We start from the raw sequence: 16,212 nt of genomic DNA, 5'->3' as shown, positions 1-16,212 counted from the left end.
CAGAGAAGGGCTGTAGCTGGAAGTCCATGGCTGTGCATTCCTGCTGCCCAGCAAGCCTACGGTTCTCCAATGGTTTATTGGGGCCAATGGCAGCTGGTACAAATTACAGCAGCCTTGAGAGAGACTGGCCCAGCATAGAGAAGCCCCAGGATCAGGGGAACACGCAAAGCTGACTTTAGCTACCTTTGCACATTCCCCTTCTGAGGGAGCACAGCACTTCCATCTCAGAGAAGGAAAGCTGCACTGAGAGGGGCGAGACCACCCACTTGTTCTCGCTCACCAGCTGTCTGTAAGACTGCACATTGTGACTCCCCTACCCTTCAGTTGATTTTCACTAGCTATGCAGAGGCTTCTAAGTCTGATTCTTGCAGGACTCCTAACCAAGCATATGTCACAGGACCTTTAGCTAAGCATCTGAAACAATTTGATAGACGAGTATTATAAGCCAAGTCCACCCACATTTATAAAACCGTATGCATCTGCTTAGGAGACCAAGACTTGTTTTTGGATGCTATGATGCAGCAACCTACCATTTTTAAATGTAAAGCTGTGCATCAGAGCCAAGCCATCAAACCAATGGTTATATTGGGTTTCCCCCACCGTGTGCATGCCTGGGCCATTGCGGAGAAGAATCCCCTGCAGCCAGCTTGGTAGCTCACCTGTAAAGAGAAAGGACACAGTTCATTTCAGCTCCCAGTAAAAGGTGACCTTGTGCACACTAAAGGACAAATTTCCAAAGATACATGGATGGTACAAGTCAGGGTTTTACAATGATGTATTTGCTCATGTCTATTATCAGGTATGCCTAAACATGTGGCCCTAATTATATACGAAACTGAAAACATGAAATTACCTGAACATAATTTACTAATTATAAGAGATTGATGAGGGACGAGCATTTTCTTCCCGAACTTTCATTTTAAAAAGATCCATCCAATCCCACCTGCTATTACCATCAAAAGCCAGGATTTGCCAGAAATAAATTATAGGGGTCATTTATAGATCAAATGTCTTGCAGTGGCCCTCAAGATGCCAATGTAAACTGAATGCTGGTTGAATTCCAGTAACAATTCCATGAATCAAATTTCAGTGTAATTAAGTGTCAGAATGGCAGTGCTTTACACCACTAATCATGTCAGTTCTGAGTATAAATAAAGATTACGTATTATCAATACAATATTCCCCAAACGCTGTCAAGGGTTGAGTACAAGATGTAGGGATTTGGTGATTTATGACACACGAGGAACAAGAAATCAGCTAAGTTAGTACATGTTATTCACAAAAAAAAAAAAAAAAAAAAAAAAAAAAAAAAGTGTTAAAAAAGCATTATTAAAGGTTGCAAAGTCAAGCACTCACAAGTTAGAAAATGCCAGAATTAAGCTTGCCTGTGCAGTCTTAGTCTGGTTCCCTTGATTATATGCATGTGATCTAGTCTTTAATTACATTATCGCATTTTATTTTTTTCCCCCCACAAGACCTCTGCCTTAGTCAGTGCACAGAGTGGATTGCACTCACTGAACGAGAAGCTCTTCAATATTGTGTTTCCTCCTCACTGTTGAATGTGTGGTCCAAGGCCTTCATTACGACACACTATTCAAATCCTGCTCTGAAGACAGAATTATTACTAGAGCGGATCAGAACACTTTCAATGACATGTTTGTCAAAATACCTGCTTCCTTCAAAGCTGCAACATTTTGCAGGGATGTATGGGTTGTGACTGAGTTTGATAGGAAAGTCTCTGAGGTCCAGGATGGACTCCCCAGTCAATTCCACAGAGGAACTCCTGAGCTTTTCTATCCAAAAATGGATGTTTGGACATAGTTCTGGTTTGTGAAAGTGGTTGAAAGATTCTGGTTTTGTTCCAATACAGAATGAAAACAAATTGGGAAACCTTAAAAGCTTTCTCGTAACTGAACGGTCATCCTCCAATCAGCTCTAATTATGTATTGCCTCATCGGCTTTTCTAGAATAGTCATCGCTCTAGTATCTGACTGCTTCATAAACATCAATTAATGTATTTTCACAACACTCCTTTGAGATGAGAGGGTATTATTATCCCCATTTTACAGATGGGAAACAGAGAGATTAAGGTAAAAACTATCCACCAGTTTTGGGTGCCCAATTTAAGATATCTATGACCTGATTTTTCAGAGTACTTTGTATTATGTAGCACTTATACATTAAAAGCACAGCTCCCACTGACTTCAATTGCAGCTGTGCGTGCTCAGCATTTCTGCTAATCAGATGCCAGGGTCTCAAGACAGGCACTCAGAAAATGAGGAACACACTGTTAGTCGCCACCTGTGAAAAGGCTGGTTTAAGTGACCTGCTCAGCATCACACAGGCATTCTAAAGCAGAGACTGGAACAGAATCCAGTTCTCCAGGGCAGCATATAGCTGCCTTGACCACCAAGAGACCATCCTTCTTCTTTCTGCAGTCCCCTGCTCCCTTCACTACACACCTTCCAACTTCTGCAACAGTGAGGCAGGGGCATTACAGACAACAGCCCAGAGCAGGTCCATTCTGTGTATTAAATGAGGTTGAGGTCCTGTGGAGAAAAATAGTATGGGACCATGTAATTTGTGAGGGATATTGGCTCACATGAGTGAAGCCTGGTGTGTGAAAACTAATTTTTTTTTTTAGTAGGTATAAACTTTAATTCTTTTTAGTTTAAATCAGATTTGTTATTAACAGGCTGTACGGCAGCTCTGTGTCTCAGCCTTGCTGCAGAGAGGAAGGTGACCATTCACTTAATTAAGCTAGGAGCAGCTGGTTTCCCCCTTTTTTGCTGGTAAAAAAGGCAAAGGGCAGTGGAAAAGGGTGCTGTAAGAGTATTTTTAAAGAAAGACTGAGTGGACACGTGAGATTGAGTGGGTGAAAGGCAAAGGCAGTCACCACTATGTCAAATCATATATGAATGTGTCAAGACCCTCAAATTCAGGGCCATCTGCACTCCCAACTGTTACCTTCGGGGGGGGGGGGGGGGGGGGGGGGGCACTGAGATGCTTCCATGAAGCAATCTCCTGTTTAGTCCATGCTTTTTATATTTTTGGAGTAGCCTCTGCTTTGTGGTCTAAATGCTGGTCCTTGTGAGAGAACTTCCAGATAAAGGTGGGATTTTTCCAAACTGCTCAAGAGTCCAGCTTGTCTATCCATGACCAGGATAGGACCCTGTTATTGGGACATTAAATGTCATATCCTGATTTGCTCCAGGGAGGTGCCATAAGGTGGAACAAGCTAAGGATGAAGGTAGATGTGGAGGCATGGTCCTCCTAGTCCACCACAACATCAAGAAGGGCTGATGCCCTTGCTTTCCCTAAGATAGCTCTAAGGAAGAGGAGACCACCACTGCCACCACCACCAGCTATGCCAGCCTGACCAGTCAAGTGCCCAGAGGAAGCCCACCAGTCAACATGAGGTGCCAACCAGAGATATCATGTTCCCCTGAACTGCAGTTCTTACTCTGACGCTCTGAAGGCCACACCAGCTGAAGAGTGAATCTTTTTATTAAGTAACTTTCTTCTCTTTCCCCCTCATCCTATTTTGTTAGTGGGTGGGGATGTCTATATACTGATTTTTTCCTCTAACCCTTGTAAGGTGTGAACGGTGTGTGTACATGCGCATGTAAGTGGAAGTGGAAGTAGCAGTACGTGCCATTAATCATTTCCCAACAAACATGTTAAGTAAGTCCTCCCTTAAACCACTTTGTTACATGGTTGTGTCTGCATGAATCACACTGCCCTAAGAGAGGAATGGAGAGTTGCAGATCATTGAGGTCTCAAAAAGTGGGGAACTTAGCCTAGAACAGAGCAAAAAAAAGAGGATCCACACGGCCTGAGCTAGGGTTTAAATTAATGAAAGGGGAGGTGAGGGACCAGCCAGCCCTCTTCCTCCTAAGCTAGGCATGAATGCTTAGAGACTCTGCGGAGTGGTACCCCTGCATCCCCTCAGCATGCATTCTCCTCTCACATTCAACTGGGGCCAGCCCAATTGCTGCCAGTCTCATCAAGTTTCCCACCAGTTGAGGAGGCACTTCAAGGGTTGAGAAGGAAACATCTCCTTAAATATCCAGCATTTAGTATTTGAAACCATTGACCGTGAGCTGTATTAATTTCCTGATTTGATTACTGGCTGTGTTCAGCAAATATAACCAATTGGTGATTCCATTCCACATTAATGTGGTTCAGTTCCAGCTATAATCTTGATTTGATTTTGTGTTGTCTAATCTTAGTTTGTAGAAGTTTAAGTAATTAGCCTTAGTGAGAAGTTAATTGATTTTAGATTTGCTTGTTTACTAGTTTGTAATAAAACCTATAAGGAGTGGGGAAAGGTGTGTTTTCCTCCCCTTCAAAGTTGCAACCAGGGTCAAACAGCCCCCAGAGCAAAAGTAATTTAGTAGAGCATTTGGCTATTTCCAAATAAATAGCCCACACATTAGAGAGTGCATGTAACAGGGGACACTCACCTCTCACCAGCATCCCTTACCCTGAGTGGTGTGTGTGTTTCTCTAATTGGGATGTGTCTCAGTTTGCAGTGTCTGGTGACCTATTGGTGGTTCTTCCATGACTCAGCCCTCCTGCCTAGTCAGATACAGTGTATTTTAATCAGAACAAAAAGACCCTTCCAGCTACACAGTCCAAATAGGCCCTGCCCTGGTATGGGGCCATTCCCCCAGGGCTTCCTCCCTGGAGGCATTATCTTGTTGCAGCCCTGTCAAGGCTCAGTCCTTGGCTCTGCTCGCATCCTCTGAGAGCCCAGCTTTCCTATTGGGCCACTCTGCTTGGACTCTGTTCCCTGACCACAGCTGCCTGCAGACTCAGGCCCAGTAAGGTGGCTCTTTTCCCTGGCTGCCACTCTTCTAATTTCCTTCCTTAGGGCTCTTCTAATTTCCTTCCTTCCCCAGTGGCTAGTAGTGGCAGGACCCAGTCCCACCTACTGCTCTGGGTCCCACCCCAGGGACCCTTTTAGTATAGCAGCTTCAGGCCATGTCCCTTCATACCTTGCTGCTCTGCCTTTCCCTGGGCTATTTCCCTATGACTTGTCTTAACTGAGCTCCAGCAGCCAGCCAGAAGCTATTCTCTACCTCCCCCTGCCAGTAACTGCTTGCTTCAGTCCCAGCAGCCAGCCAGAAACTCCTTCCTCACTCCCCCAGTCCCTACTTGCAAGTGATCTGTGCGGCCCTTTCAGCTTCTGGTGGGCTACAGGAACATCTCATTACCCTTCCAGCAGACAGTCTTCTTCTCAACTAGGCAGCAACTGATTGCTAGGCTACGCTTAGCTCCTTTTATATGGCCCTGTCCAGCTCTGATTGGCTGCTCCCTGCAGCCTCTCTCATTGGCTGCTTCCCCAAAGCCACTCTAGGCTGCTTGGAGGACTTCTCCTCTGCTCTCTTCTGGGACAGAGTGTGGTAGAATCCTAAGGCTTCCAGCAGGGGCCTCTGGGCCTATTCCACCCGCTCACACTGCATCATAACACATTCATGAGTCCAAATTAAGGTTGTAAACAAACCAAAAATACAGCTATTTCATTATGTAACATCATCTTGACACCCTCAGAGGTCATCACTAGGGTTGGAACCTCTAGAGCCACCATTCAGACCTCTGCCACTTGAAGAGTAACCAATAACACTAGTAGGTTGTTATCCTCTGTGGACTAGCACTAGAGAGGGAGGAGACACACACTTTGCCCATGTTTTTCCACAGATATTTGCTGACATCAGAGAAATGGTGAGACTCCAGAATCATTGGTTCCATTCTAGACTCTGGAGGAGAGCATTCTCGAACGGGTGCAGACTTCTGCCTGTTCTCCCCAAATGGGACTCCTTCGGCCCCACCCCTTTCAGCCAGTCCTTGTCTCCAGTCCTGTCTCTTCCCCATCCCTGGTTCCTCATCCTTGTCCCATTTTCCTTGCCTACCCAGCTCCACTCAGTACTCCTCAGGCTTCTCGTCTCAGCCCTAGTCTCTTGGACCAGCAAGTCTTAGTCTCACCCCTCTAGGCTCCCTGTCCCAGCCGTACCCCCTGTCCCCCAAATCCCAGTATTCTTAACCAGACATTCCCAATCCCCCTCCCTCTCCTGGCTCCTCATCTAATCTCCCTCTCCTACTCCCCCCAAGCCTTCAGTCATCCCCATCCCCACTAGTTCCCACTCCCACTCATCCTCTCGGGGCTCTCTGTCCCATGTCAGTGTGCCCCCAACCCCTCTCCCCTCCAAGAGATTTGGACATGGAGCTTACTCAGTCCCAATTCTCTCTCATGCCAGCACCTTGTCTGCTCTGTATCGCCTCCCTCGGACCTTTTTCCTCCTGCCCTGCTCATTCTCAGTTCCCATCTCCATGCCAGCCACTCCCAGTCTCCCCTGGATCCTCATCTGATTTCAGTCTCCCCATACTATTGACTCTCAGCCCCCCACCCCCAATTCCCAGGCTCCTCTCCTTCCTCAGCCAGTTCAAGTCCCCTGTGGTCCTAGTCCCAATCTTGGTTCCCAGACTCAGTGCCAATCTTCTTGCTCAGCCAGTCCCAATCTTTTCCCACATCACCTCAATTCCCAGTTCCTCTCTACCCCTCCCACAACCTGCCAGCCGCCATGCCCTTTGTCCCATTCTATTCTCCTCTCCCCGCACTGCTGGTCTGGCTCTTGTATTCACTATGTGGCACTGACTCTCCTGGGCCCTCAACTGCCCTACTTTCAGTTCTGGTGCTTGGATCTGGACCTGGAACACCTCACAGCAGATACAACTACAGAGAAAGTCCTGCTCTGCCCCAAACTGCAGCTTGTTCCTTATGGATGGAATCTCCAGGGCATGTGAATGCTAAAATCCAAGTCTCCATTGAGCATGTGTGAACTCAGATTTTTCAAAGGTTTATAACTTGGCCAAATTTGGGTGGATTTTCACAGGGATAGCAAAAGGCATCTCTCTGAAACAAAGGCCAACCCCTGGTCAAATTTCAAGTCCTTGCTCCAAAACATGGGGGTAATGGGAGGCAGCAGGAGGGGGCTAACACTGTTTAAAAGAAAGTCACCAGAAAATTTGAAAATGCACATAACGTCTTTTCCCCCAGCCTCATTCTCAAAACTGGCTGAACAACTTCGGCTGAAGTTTTTCAAAAAACAAACATTCAGCCTGAGGCAGACACCTGGCATGGAAAATTTAAGTCCAGATGCTTACAGTTTGGCAAAGCTCTGAGCAACTGAAAACAAGGTAGTATAATGGAAAGAGTCAGGCAACCTTAATAAAAGGCAATTTTACCAGGCCTGCCTTTAATGCATTCCAAGCAAGTTTATTTAACTAATACTGTATACACATTACTACTATTTATATTCTCATCATTCCAGTCATGGACCAAGATCCCATTACAGCACAAACATACATACCTTCTTATGGTATTAGGTTTGCAATGCTGGGGGGGGGGAATAAATTGGTGAAGATAACAGATGCACATCTGACTGGTCTCAAGTGTGGCAGAAGACTCTAGGTTCTCTTACAGACAGCATAAAAAAAACCTCACTGATCACATTTTGGCTGTTATACACGCAGATAAGAAATCATCTGACATATTGCGGGGCGGGGGGTGGGGTATGTGTTTTTATTATTCTCATGGACCTCCCTTTAGTCTGGAAGAGTTAGCCACATGAAGAAAGTGGCTCTCTTTAGTATTGCCACTAGGGGGCTGAGAGTAGATAAACTGAATGTAGGTTTAATATAGTCAGGGTTTTCAGGTTAGCTACAGTACAGAGTTAGAGTACTCAGCAGTGTATTTATTATAAACGAATTGAAATAGTCCAGTATTAATATCTTACAACTGGAATGTTTATCAATCGTCGTTATTTGCATAATAGAACACTGCAGGCTATGCAATCTCCAAGGACAGTCTAGGTGACTGTGGCCCTTTGTAGTCCCCCTGCCCCCCCCCCGCCCCCGCCCCCCAACCTTACATGGGGCATTGGAAAGGGAATCTATGCACTGAACTTGGCCTATCGAGGGTTGGGCTATCTGAGCTTGGTCATCATTCCACAGCCTGCCTTTCCAACCGGCTAGCAAAAAAGATTAGTATTTCTGCAGCATTTGGGGCCTTGTCCAGCCACAGAGGATTTAGCCTTGATAAAGTTATTCTCTGCCCTCAGATATTTCACCTAAGAAATGAGACCCACTCCCCAGCCTGAGAGGGAACCTCTGCACGGCTATTTTTAGCCCCATAGCACAAGCCTTGCGAGCCCAAGTCAGCAACTCGCTGCTGCGGGTTCTTTTCCCCCCGTGTAGATATAGCCTCAGTCCACACTTTTGGCACCAGTTACATTTGCAGATCTGCTGCTCAGCTGCCGCCTACCCAGTCAGTGTTTACGTTTCCACCAGTCAGCATTTGCAAAGCTGCCTAAGCACTGAGGCCACTCCACAGGTAATGAGCTCTTGCAGCCCTAGCTCAAAGCCCAGAAGCAGAATTCTCAAACGAAGCGGGGGAACGACCACCAAGTAGGCGAGCTCTGACCACATGTAACATCTGATTCCTACCATCCCGCTGGAACAGAAGGGCCAGAAGCAAGCCACCGATGCATGGAGGGGCACTGGGGCAGCAAAGCATTTGCACAAAAGGCAGCCTGGAGCATTGGGAAAAAGACAGACAGACAGACACTGTTTTGGCTGCTAGTGCATGAGCTGCAGAAGCAGGTGACCTGGCTTAGGCACCTCACTCCAGAAAAGGATTCATGGCTGGGGCTCCCAAGCAGAGGGAAGCACTTATCTCTAGCCTGTCAGCCAGGTCAGCCACTTAGGTGCCTCTTTTCCCTGCTCCTCTCCTCAGCACATCACTGCAGACTGGTGTAGGCAGCTACCCGCTCAGCCAGCCTGCTTCCATACCCCTAACTCTTTCTTCATGCCTTATACTGGGAAGGAGGAAGCCTAACTCAGGACTGAATATTCCACTGGGCAGCAGGCCACCTGGAGATCAGGGTCGGCAGTGCTGAGCAGAGCAACGCCTAAAGTACCTGTCGGGATCTGGGCCCCACTGAGATTTTTTTCTCCGCCATCTGTAAAGCTAAGATAATGATATTTTCCTCTGTCCCAGAGGGATGTGAAGATGAATCCATATATATTCGGAAAGTGATCAGATTCTACAGTGATGCAGTCATTAAATGAGCATGTTATTAGAGAGGAAAGCACAGTGATTTGCCTGTGAAGTTCCTAGAAAGAAGGACAGCAAATAAAGGTCTCAGAGACGCAGACTGAGGTCAGTACATAGAGTGATAATACAAGCCACTGAAAGAACACCCAGAAAAGAGAGAGAGTGCATAGCTGACTGTAAAAAATATTGACTGTTTAAAGTGGCCTGGGGATTTTCTTTGTTTCCATAATTAATAAGTAACTGAACCATCTATTCTGAGTGTGTTCTATTTTGAAAAGTGACTTTAAAATTGGCATTGTGGGATTCTGTGTTTATTGTTTTAGCGACAACCAGCACCATGACCTAACGCTGGAATCTGAGAGTCAAGCTGAATTGGAGTTACTGCATCACCAGCAATAAAGATTCTGCAGCTGAGACTTCAAGCAATTCTGGCTGAGGATGTGTAAGCCAGAATACATAGAATCCAGCTCAATCTTCTCTGTATTAGCCATGATTACAGCAGTGAAAAAGCAAGAAAATCTTGATTTTTGTCACTAAAGTCAGCAGACGTGACTCTGAAACTACTCAAGGGACACATCTGTTGATTAAGAAGGTGCCACCATTGTCTAGTTACTGTTTTGACAACAACCACTCTTTATAAATCACTCCTCACCTCGCTCATCACAAAAACTCCTTTGAATGAAATAAAACATGGCAATCAAATCAAGGCAAAAATACTAACCTTGGACACAGTATCTACTTAAATGACTTCACCAAAGGTGCAGTCCAAAAAATAGACACTGATTTTCATTAAATCACCAGCTTAAAATCACATGAGACTAAACAAGCCCAGTTCCCTCAGCCTCTCATCATAAGTCCTGTGCTCCAGCCCCCTAATCATTTTTGTTGCCCTCCACTGGACTTTAATTTACCATGAGCCAGGAGAACCATTCCTTCTTCTCCAGCTCATTCTGCAACCTGCCCTCTTTATAATAAAGCCACTCAGCGTTAGTTATGTCTGACTTTCTATTTGTATTTTAAAACAGCTCTGTAAAGAGTTACAGTCCCGCTCTCCGTCTCCAGGAAGTGAAAATGACAATGTCAGCCACTCCTCTTAACTGCAACATGGAGAAAGCAACTAGAGGCTGGAGAATGGCTGCAGAAAGGGGGAGAACTGAAACGACAAAGAGAAAGGGAAACAATGGGGGTGGCACCAGATTTGAATCCACCTGACTTCGCTGGCAAGCACCAGTTTCAGTGACCCCTTTTCAAACTTACTTGCAGGAAATGTACACCCCAAAACGTCCACAAAGTGAGAAAAATCCTGCAATAGTGGGCAGAAATAAAGATCTGATCTCAGTCTTCTAAGCAGCCATTCACCTTTCTCTCATAGTCTCCCTTTTATTAGATCCAGCAATTTCCCTTTTCAGTGTTGTCTTGGAGGAAACAAGTGCTAAATTAGTAACTCATTTGAAAACACAAAAATACCCACTCAGTTTGGAATAGATTTTCCTTACCTTTCACCTCTGCTCTTATGGGGTCTGGGTGCTCTTCTTTATTTCTACCAAAGATCACATCCATATCTGCTCTACTTAAATAATCTCTATATCCCCCACACAGCTGGTGTTGTTGCTCTTGTGGTCCCCTCTATGACTAGGCTGGGAACAGCTCTTTCCTGTTATTTATAGGGTCAAAGTGCGCCTCCAAGCAGCTGCTGGTGGTTGATAGTCTGTCAATTTACAATAGCTGTTCTTTAATCCTTAGCACATATAATACTATAATACTCTCTCTCCCTCTCCACACTTAACTCTTTATCTCTACTCCTTTGATAGAAAGAACTAATTCACTTGCCTTTTTGCTCATGACTGAACAAGAGATCATTTAGTCTGAGGGGCTATTGCCTGATCCCACCTGAATCCCAGGAATTCTGAGAAACTTTGGATATTGATTAGATCAGGATTCTTGTCCCTATGACAATGTGGAAGGAAAGAGCAAAAGAAATCTCCACCTGCTACTGTGATCCTCTTTTTAGGAGCTAATAAACAAGTCTCTACAGCTGATCACATCCTTCTCTTTGGAATACAACTTGTGCCATTGTGTGAACTAGCAGAAAATTATCAGTGCACAGCTCTGTGCTTTATTTTTTTAACCAGACTGTTGAAAAGTAAGCTAAAGGGCATCTCTCTGAATGAGAAGTGGCTATGTCTTCACAAACAAGGGTTGTAACATACCCACCGTTATGTGACTTCCGTGAACAGGGGTCATGGATCATTCAAAAAGAAGAAGAAGAAGAAGGATTTTTAACTTCACTGCTTTTGTTTCAAGATTAGGTTCTTAACTTATTGCAATGTTGTTCACTTTGAAATCCTCACATCAAAGAATTATTTCAATATAAAGCATGTGACTGCAGAGTAAACCAAGGGGTTATATTTAACATGAAGGATAACAAGACTCCTTGTACAACTGAACATTATACAACTTCATGTGAGATTACCTTGGAAGTCAGAGACTTAGCTGTTCCCAGAATATGTTTAAATCACCTCCTAGTAGCTGCTTAAGCAATGAAAATATGTACATGTTTATTTTATGTAAAATGCAGCTTTCATTACCTATGGTATGACAGCTCTAGCTGTCTTGTTTCACTTGGCTATTGCTCCTTTGTCCTTACCCATGGTCTGCCCACAGGTCTGCCTTCACACTGGGCAGTCATCATGCCTCCTCTATTTGGAAAGCACCTAGCCCTCTGTGGGCTTGACCAGAAATAAAGGACAATACAACATAATACAGTTTCTAAACATGAAAATACAGCTGCTTTGCTGGAGTCTGTACCATTAGTGAAGAAGCACCAGGATTTTAACAGTGAAGATTTGAAACGGGAGGAATCAAAAGTGACCCTCCATTACACAGGCTTAGGAAAGGGTTTGTCCGCAGTGATAGAGAATGGAGAGCATTTGGGAAGACAGACAAGGGGTCAGATTCTCACACTACACCTCTTTTGCCTCCTGTGCAGGGAGCCTCTCTTGAACCATTAGACTCTCCACTGGTCCTGTTCCCTGTCCCTGGCGAAGAGGGCATGGGCGCAGTGGGGAAGCCAAACATAAAGCAGGCCTGAGTCTGATCTAATTGACATCAGGAGCCAAACAGGTCCCTGTGCTGTCCAAGAAAACAGGGAGCACAAGGATGGCTTAAAACCACCTTAGCTCCTCACCTCCTGAAGAACAGCGAGGAAGTAACTGAGAATCAGCCCCAAGAAGTTTGACCATGTTGCAGTTCAGCTGATGATGGGACAATCTGGGATGGGTGGGAAGATTTGTAAGTCACTAGTATACAGATGGCAATGGCAGTCATGAGAATGGATGAGAATAAACCAGAAAGACGGAGTAAAGGAGAAAAGGAGGTGGCCAAAGACAGAACTATGTAGGAATCTCACAAACAATGGGAAAGAGGGGGACCCACTAAAGAGGATGCTGAAGAAAAAAACAGAGGTAAGAGAAGAGAGGTAAGAAGAGAGCCAGAAGAGAGTCATGAAGGTCAAAGGAGAGGGCAGACCACATTCTACAGCGTCTGGTTTTAAGAACAGGTTAAACAAACACCGGTCAGGGATGATCTACATTTACTTGGCTCAGCCTTAGCACAGGCAGATGGACTAGATGCCCTCTCTAGGTCCCTTCCAGCCCCACGTCTATGATTCTATGACTGGCAATGTAAAATCAGCATAGAGATCCAGTGGCGGAGCCAGGTTTTGCAACCAGTGGGGCAATGGGTCATTGGTCATGGGCTGAAGAGTGAGCCCCCCTTGCATTCACCCGGCATGGGCGGCTCCAAGGCCACAGGGCTGGGCCCGGCTCCCCATTCCATGCATTGCAATCTGGTGCACAAGTCACAGCGCCACTCAGGTTTGGCCTGGCTGCCCCTTCGTCATGCCTGAGGCATGGCCAGGTCAAAGTGATCTCATGCAGCGCGTCGCAATGCCCTGGAGTATAGGTCTTGAGATTTGTCCAGGAAGAGGTCATTAGAAAACTAGAGGTGCGCAACACCTCTGAAAAATCAGCCCAAACGTGTATTTTGCTGCTTAGATATAGGTTCTGATACTTAACTTTAAAGAGCCAGGTTTGAAAGTTTTGGCGACTGTATTATAGCACTTAGCTAAGAAAGGATTTGCAGCCTTGCAAAGTTCTATTCTTCCACTTGCCTGGGGCAAGTACATTTTTCCATTGAAAGCTAAGTATCTTTAGTATGCCTTCATTGTCATGCTAGCAATGGCATTTGGTAAATTTTCATGGTATTTTTACAGGAATGTATTTTTCCTCCCTTTATGTTCCAATACAGTAATATTACATACAATATTACATTTATTTTAAAATAATATTCAGTTGGTAAAGGAAGGTGGGGATTGGATCAGATTTCTGATTTCTCCATCACTTAATAGCATTTCTACCGCTGTAGCAGACTAAGTCCTCTGCTGTGGGAATTTTTTTACCTGACAGTAAATGCATTCTTGGCAAATATGGACAGTAGATCATTTCTTGGTTGATGATTTTCTGCAGCAAATGGTTTCTTGGCCTAATATGGATGGTGGGGTCGGTCAGAGCATGGCAGGGGGTGATTTCAGTCTCTCTTGCCTTTCTCCTTTGATTTACTTTGAAATTTAAGGAGAAGAGTGTATAATTCTGCCAATAAGATCCTCCCTGAGATCTAAGGCTGTTTGTCAGCACAAAACTGCACGTTCAGAATTAATCTGGGAGTTTCCTTGGTAGTGTTTACACTGCTGTACTCTGGCTTTGGATCAAACTTTCTTTGTAAAATGGAAGACAAAGAACAGAGCACAGGACTACATCCTTGCCTGGCTCTCTGGTAGGGACAGCCTTCAGCTCTCAGCTTACTAGAGGCAGGAGAGGGCACTGAAGTGATGTGAGATCAGTGTGACACAGGATAATGGCAGCCTGCCTCAGCCGGGCAGCTGGGTTATCACTGTGTAGCACCTGGATAGAGCACAGTCTACTGCATCCAGTTTTTAAGTCATCTTATTTGAAGATACAGGCAGACAGTTCACAATGCAGGAACAGAGCTAATGAATGGGAATGGAGGAGGTCACATAGGAGGAGAAATGGAGGGTAATTTTAACTTTGGAATAAAGTAATGAATCAGGACAATGGTTCTGTACCAGCCTTACCTCAGTACAGCCTGCCGCTGGCAGTGTGGACAGCCATTTTGCTGTTCCTTGAGCTGAGTGGAAAGAGACCCATGCTGTGTGACCACTGAATCTTGAACAGACGTTCACAGGTTCAACAAAAGCACGTGAAAGGCAGGCTAAGACCTAGCAGGTTTCAGGTGTGGTGCTTTTGTGGCTGCACTGACAACGCTGTTGCTTTGTGTTTTCCATGCACTGTATCTGCCTGCCTGTGGGGACAGAAAATTGGAGTTTCTTATGCAAACAATGCAATGTCCTAATTTGAATAATCTATATACACATTACCTCATTTACAAAAGCTATCCTCTCGCAAATTCTTCAATTCCTCATCCCCCACCCCTTGTCAAATCCATCATTTCCTCCCTCAAGTTTCCCCTCCATTCCCTCTCCCTGGATTTCCCAACTCACCACCCCACACTGGCTTCTGTCAAGTTTCCTCCAGGTCCTCCTTTTAAATTCCTTGCCCCACCATCTAGTGCCCCCACTTCAAGTTTCCCCTCCACCCTCCTCTGTCTTGCTCTCTCTCTCTGGCTTCCACTTCCCCCATCCCTTCACTCTGCCTCTTCGCACCCCTGCGCTTCCCTCCCACCTAAGGCATGGTCCCAAACTATACACAGTCATAAAGATGTGTCTAAGGCGATGCACTACATCACACTGCCTGGCATTGCTCTAGCCATATCTCTGTGGCCATGGACAGCTGGGAGCTACACTCAAGGTGTAATCTTTAAGGTTAGAGTCCTGGAGGACTGCCTAGGGCAAGTTATCACCATAGACATGCAGCTGACAGCTCTCCAAATGTAGACAACGTTTGGCAGCCAGGTGGAAGCCACTCAGAGTCAGATGCCTTCCAGCCAAAGGTCTGCTTTATGTTTCTGAGCACTTTCCTTGGGAATAGAGTTTAGCAGACATTTAATACTCAGTTTAGCAGACTGTTACCGAGGGGAGCCAGACGCACAATGTATATCTTTCCAGCACTGGTGCTAACTACAGTGTAAAATATCGTGCTGACAGAATTCAGGCCATTTTGTGCCTGTCTCCTGTCAATACTAACAATGACACTGTTACTAAAAATAGTGCAACAGCACCAATGCTGAACAATGGAAACAAAATTTTCCAGGCCAGACAAGGCCTTGGAGTCTTGTTTCTTTATTGTAAAATAAATATAATTCAGACTGTAAACATGTTTGTTTTTTGTATATGGAAAAACAGTAGTGAATGTTTTACACAGCTCTAATTATTGCTTCATGATGCTTTTATTATCACAGCCATCTGTTTACCTTTGCACTTGTAGTGTATCTACTCAAGAAGCAGATTAATGCCTTACTAAGCAGAGAGGCAGTGATATTATTGCCTACATTTATATTCAAACACAAGTACTTATCAAATTCACTTTAATTTCCCAGTCCTACAGTAGTAAAAGTCAAGTTATCAGCAATGCTTGTAAATGAAGGTACAAATAGTTTGATTCTGATTCTAACCTCCCTGATTACATTTTCCCATCTATTACTTTACCAGATATGGACTGTAATAGCAGAACTGATATCTTACTGAAATCATATTGATTGATAATCTCACTGTGCCAGGAGATGTAAGCTATAATTTTTATCTTTGTTAAATATTGCCTTGTGAACTTGATCTCCTTTTGAAAAAAGAACACATTCAACTTCATTGTCTATGAATAATTCCTATATGCAGCATAAACACTTATAAACAATTATTGACATCTACTGACAAAATTATTAGCTATAATATCAATAGTTAAATAGAATTGGAACCTATTTACTAATAATGTTTTGATCAAAATAATTGTTTCTATAAGTTTAAGTAAAATTGTGTTTAAAAAAAATGAGACTTCTCTTTTCCTGCATTAACCTTCTTTCATTCTGCATGTAGAAGATGTTATCAGCAATATTAAATTTATCAT

At 44.6% G+C, this 16,212-nt stretch overlaps 1 protein-coding gene across 5 annotated transcripts in view; it reads right to left on the bottom strand.

Annotated features, from left to right (window-relative positions):
- Nucleotides 1-14,306, bottom strand: part of BCO1 (beta-carotene oxygenase 1) — a 32,431-nt gene extending 18,125 nt beyond the window's left edge. Inside the window, exons 1-3 of one of the 5 annotated variants that reach the window (XM_067540144.1) lie at nt 5,220-5,234; nt 4,467-4,581; nt 531-659 (exon numbers count right to left, since the gene is read on the bottom strand). In XM_067540144.1, the coding sequence (XP_067396245.1) occupies nt 531-659; nt 4,467-4,479 (142 nt within the window). In that variant the 5' untranslated portion in view covers nt 4,480-4,581; nt 5,220-5,234. Of the gene's footprint in view, nt 1-530; nt 660-1,515; nt 1,539-4,466; nt 4,582-5,219; nt 5,235-10,614; nt 10,737-14,270 lie in introns of those variants that run through there. The other 4 variants (XM_067540146.1, XM_067540143.1, XM_067540145.1 and 1 more) reach the window with 4 other exon arrangements.
- Between the last annotated feature and the right edge of the window lie 1,906 nt (nt 14,307-16,212).

The sequence above is a fragment of the Emydura macquarii genome, unplaced genomic scaffold (assembly GCF_026122565.2).
Source record: "Emydura macquarii macquarii isolate MOO-44397 ecotype Brisbane River unplaced genomic scaffold, CSIRO-AGI_Emac_v2 contig_561, whole genome shotgun sequence".
Classification (NCBI taxonomy): Eukaryota; Metazoa; Chordata; order Testudines; family Chelidae; genus Emydura; species Emydura macquarii.
Note: the sequence above shows the minus strand (reverse complement) of the source record. Positions and strands in the feature narration are given on the sequence as shown.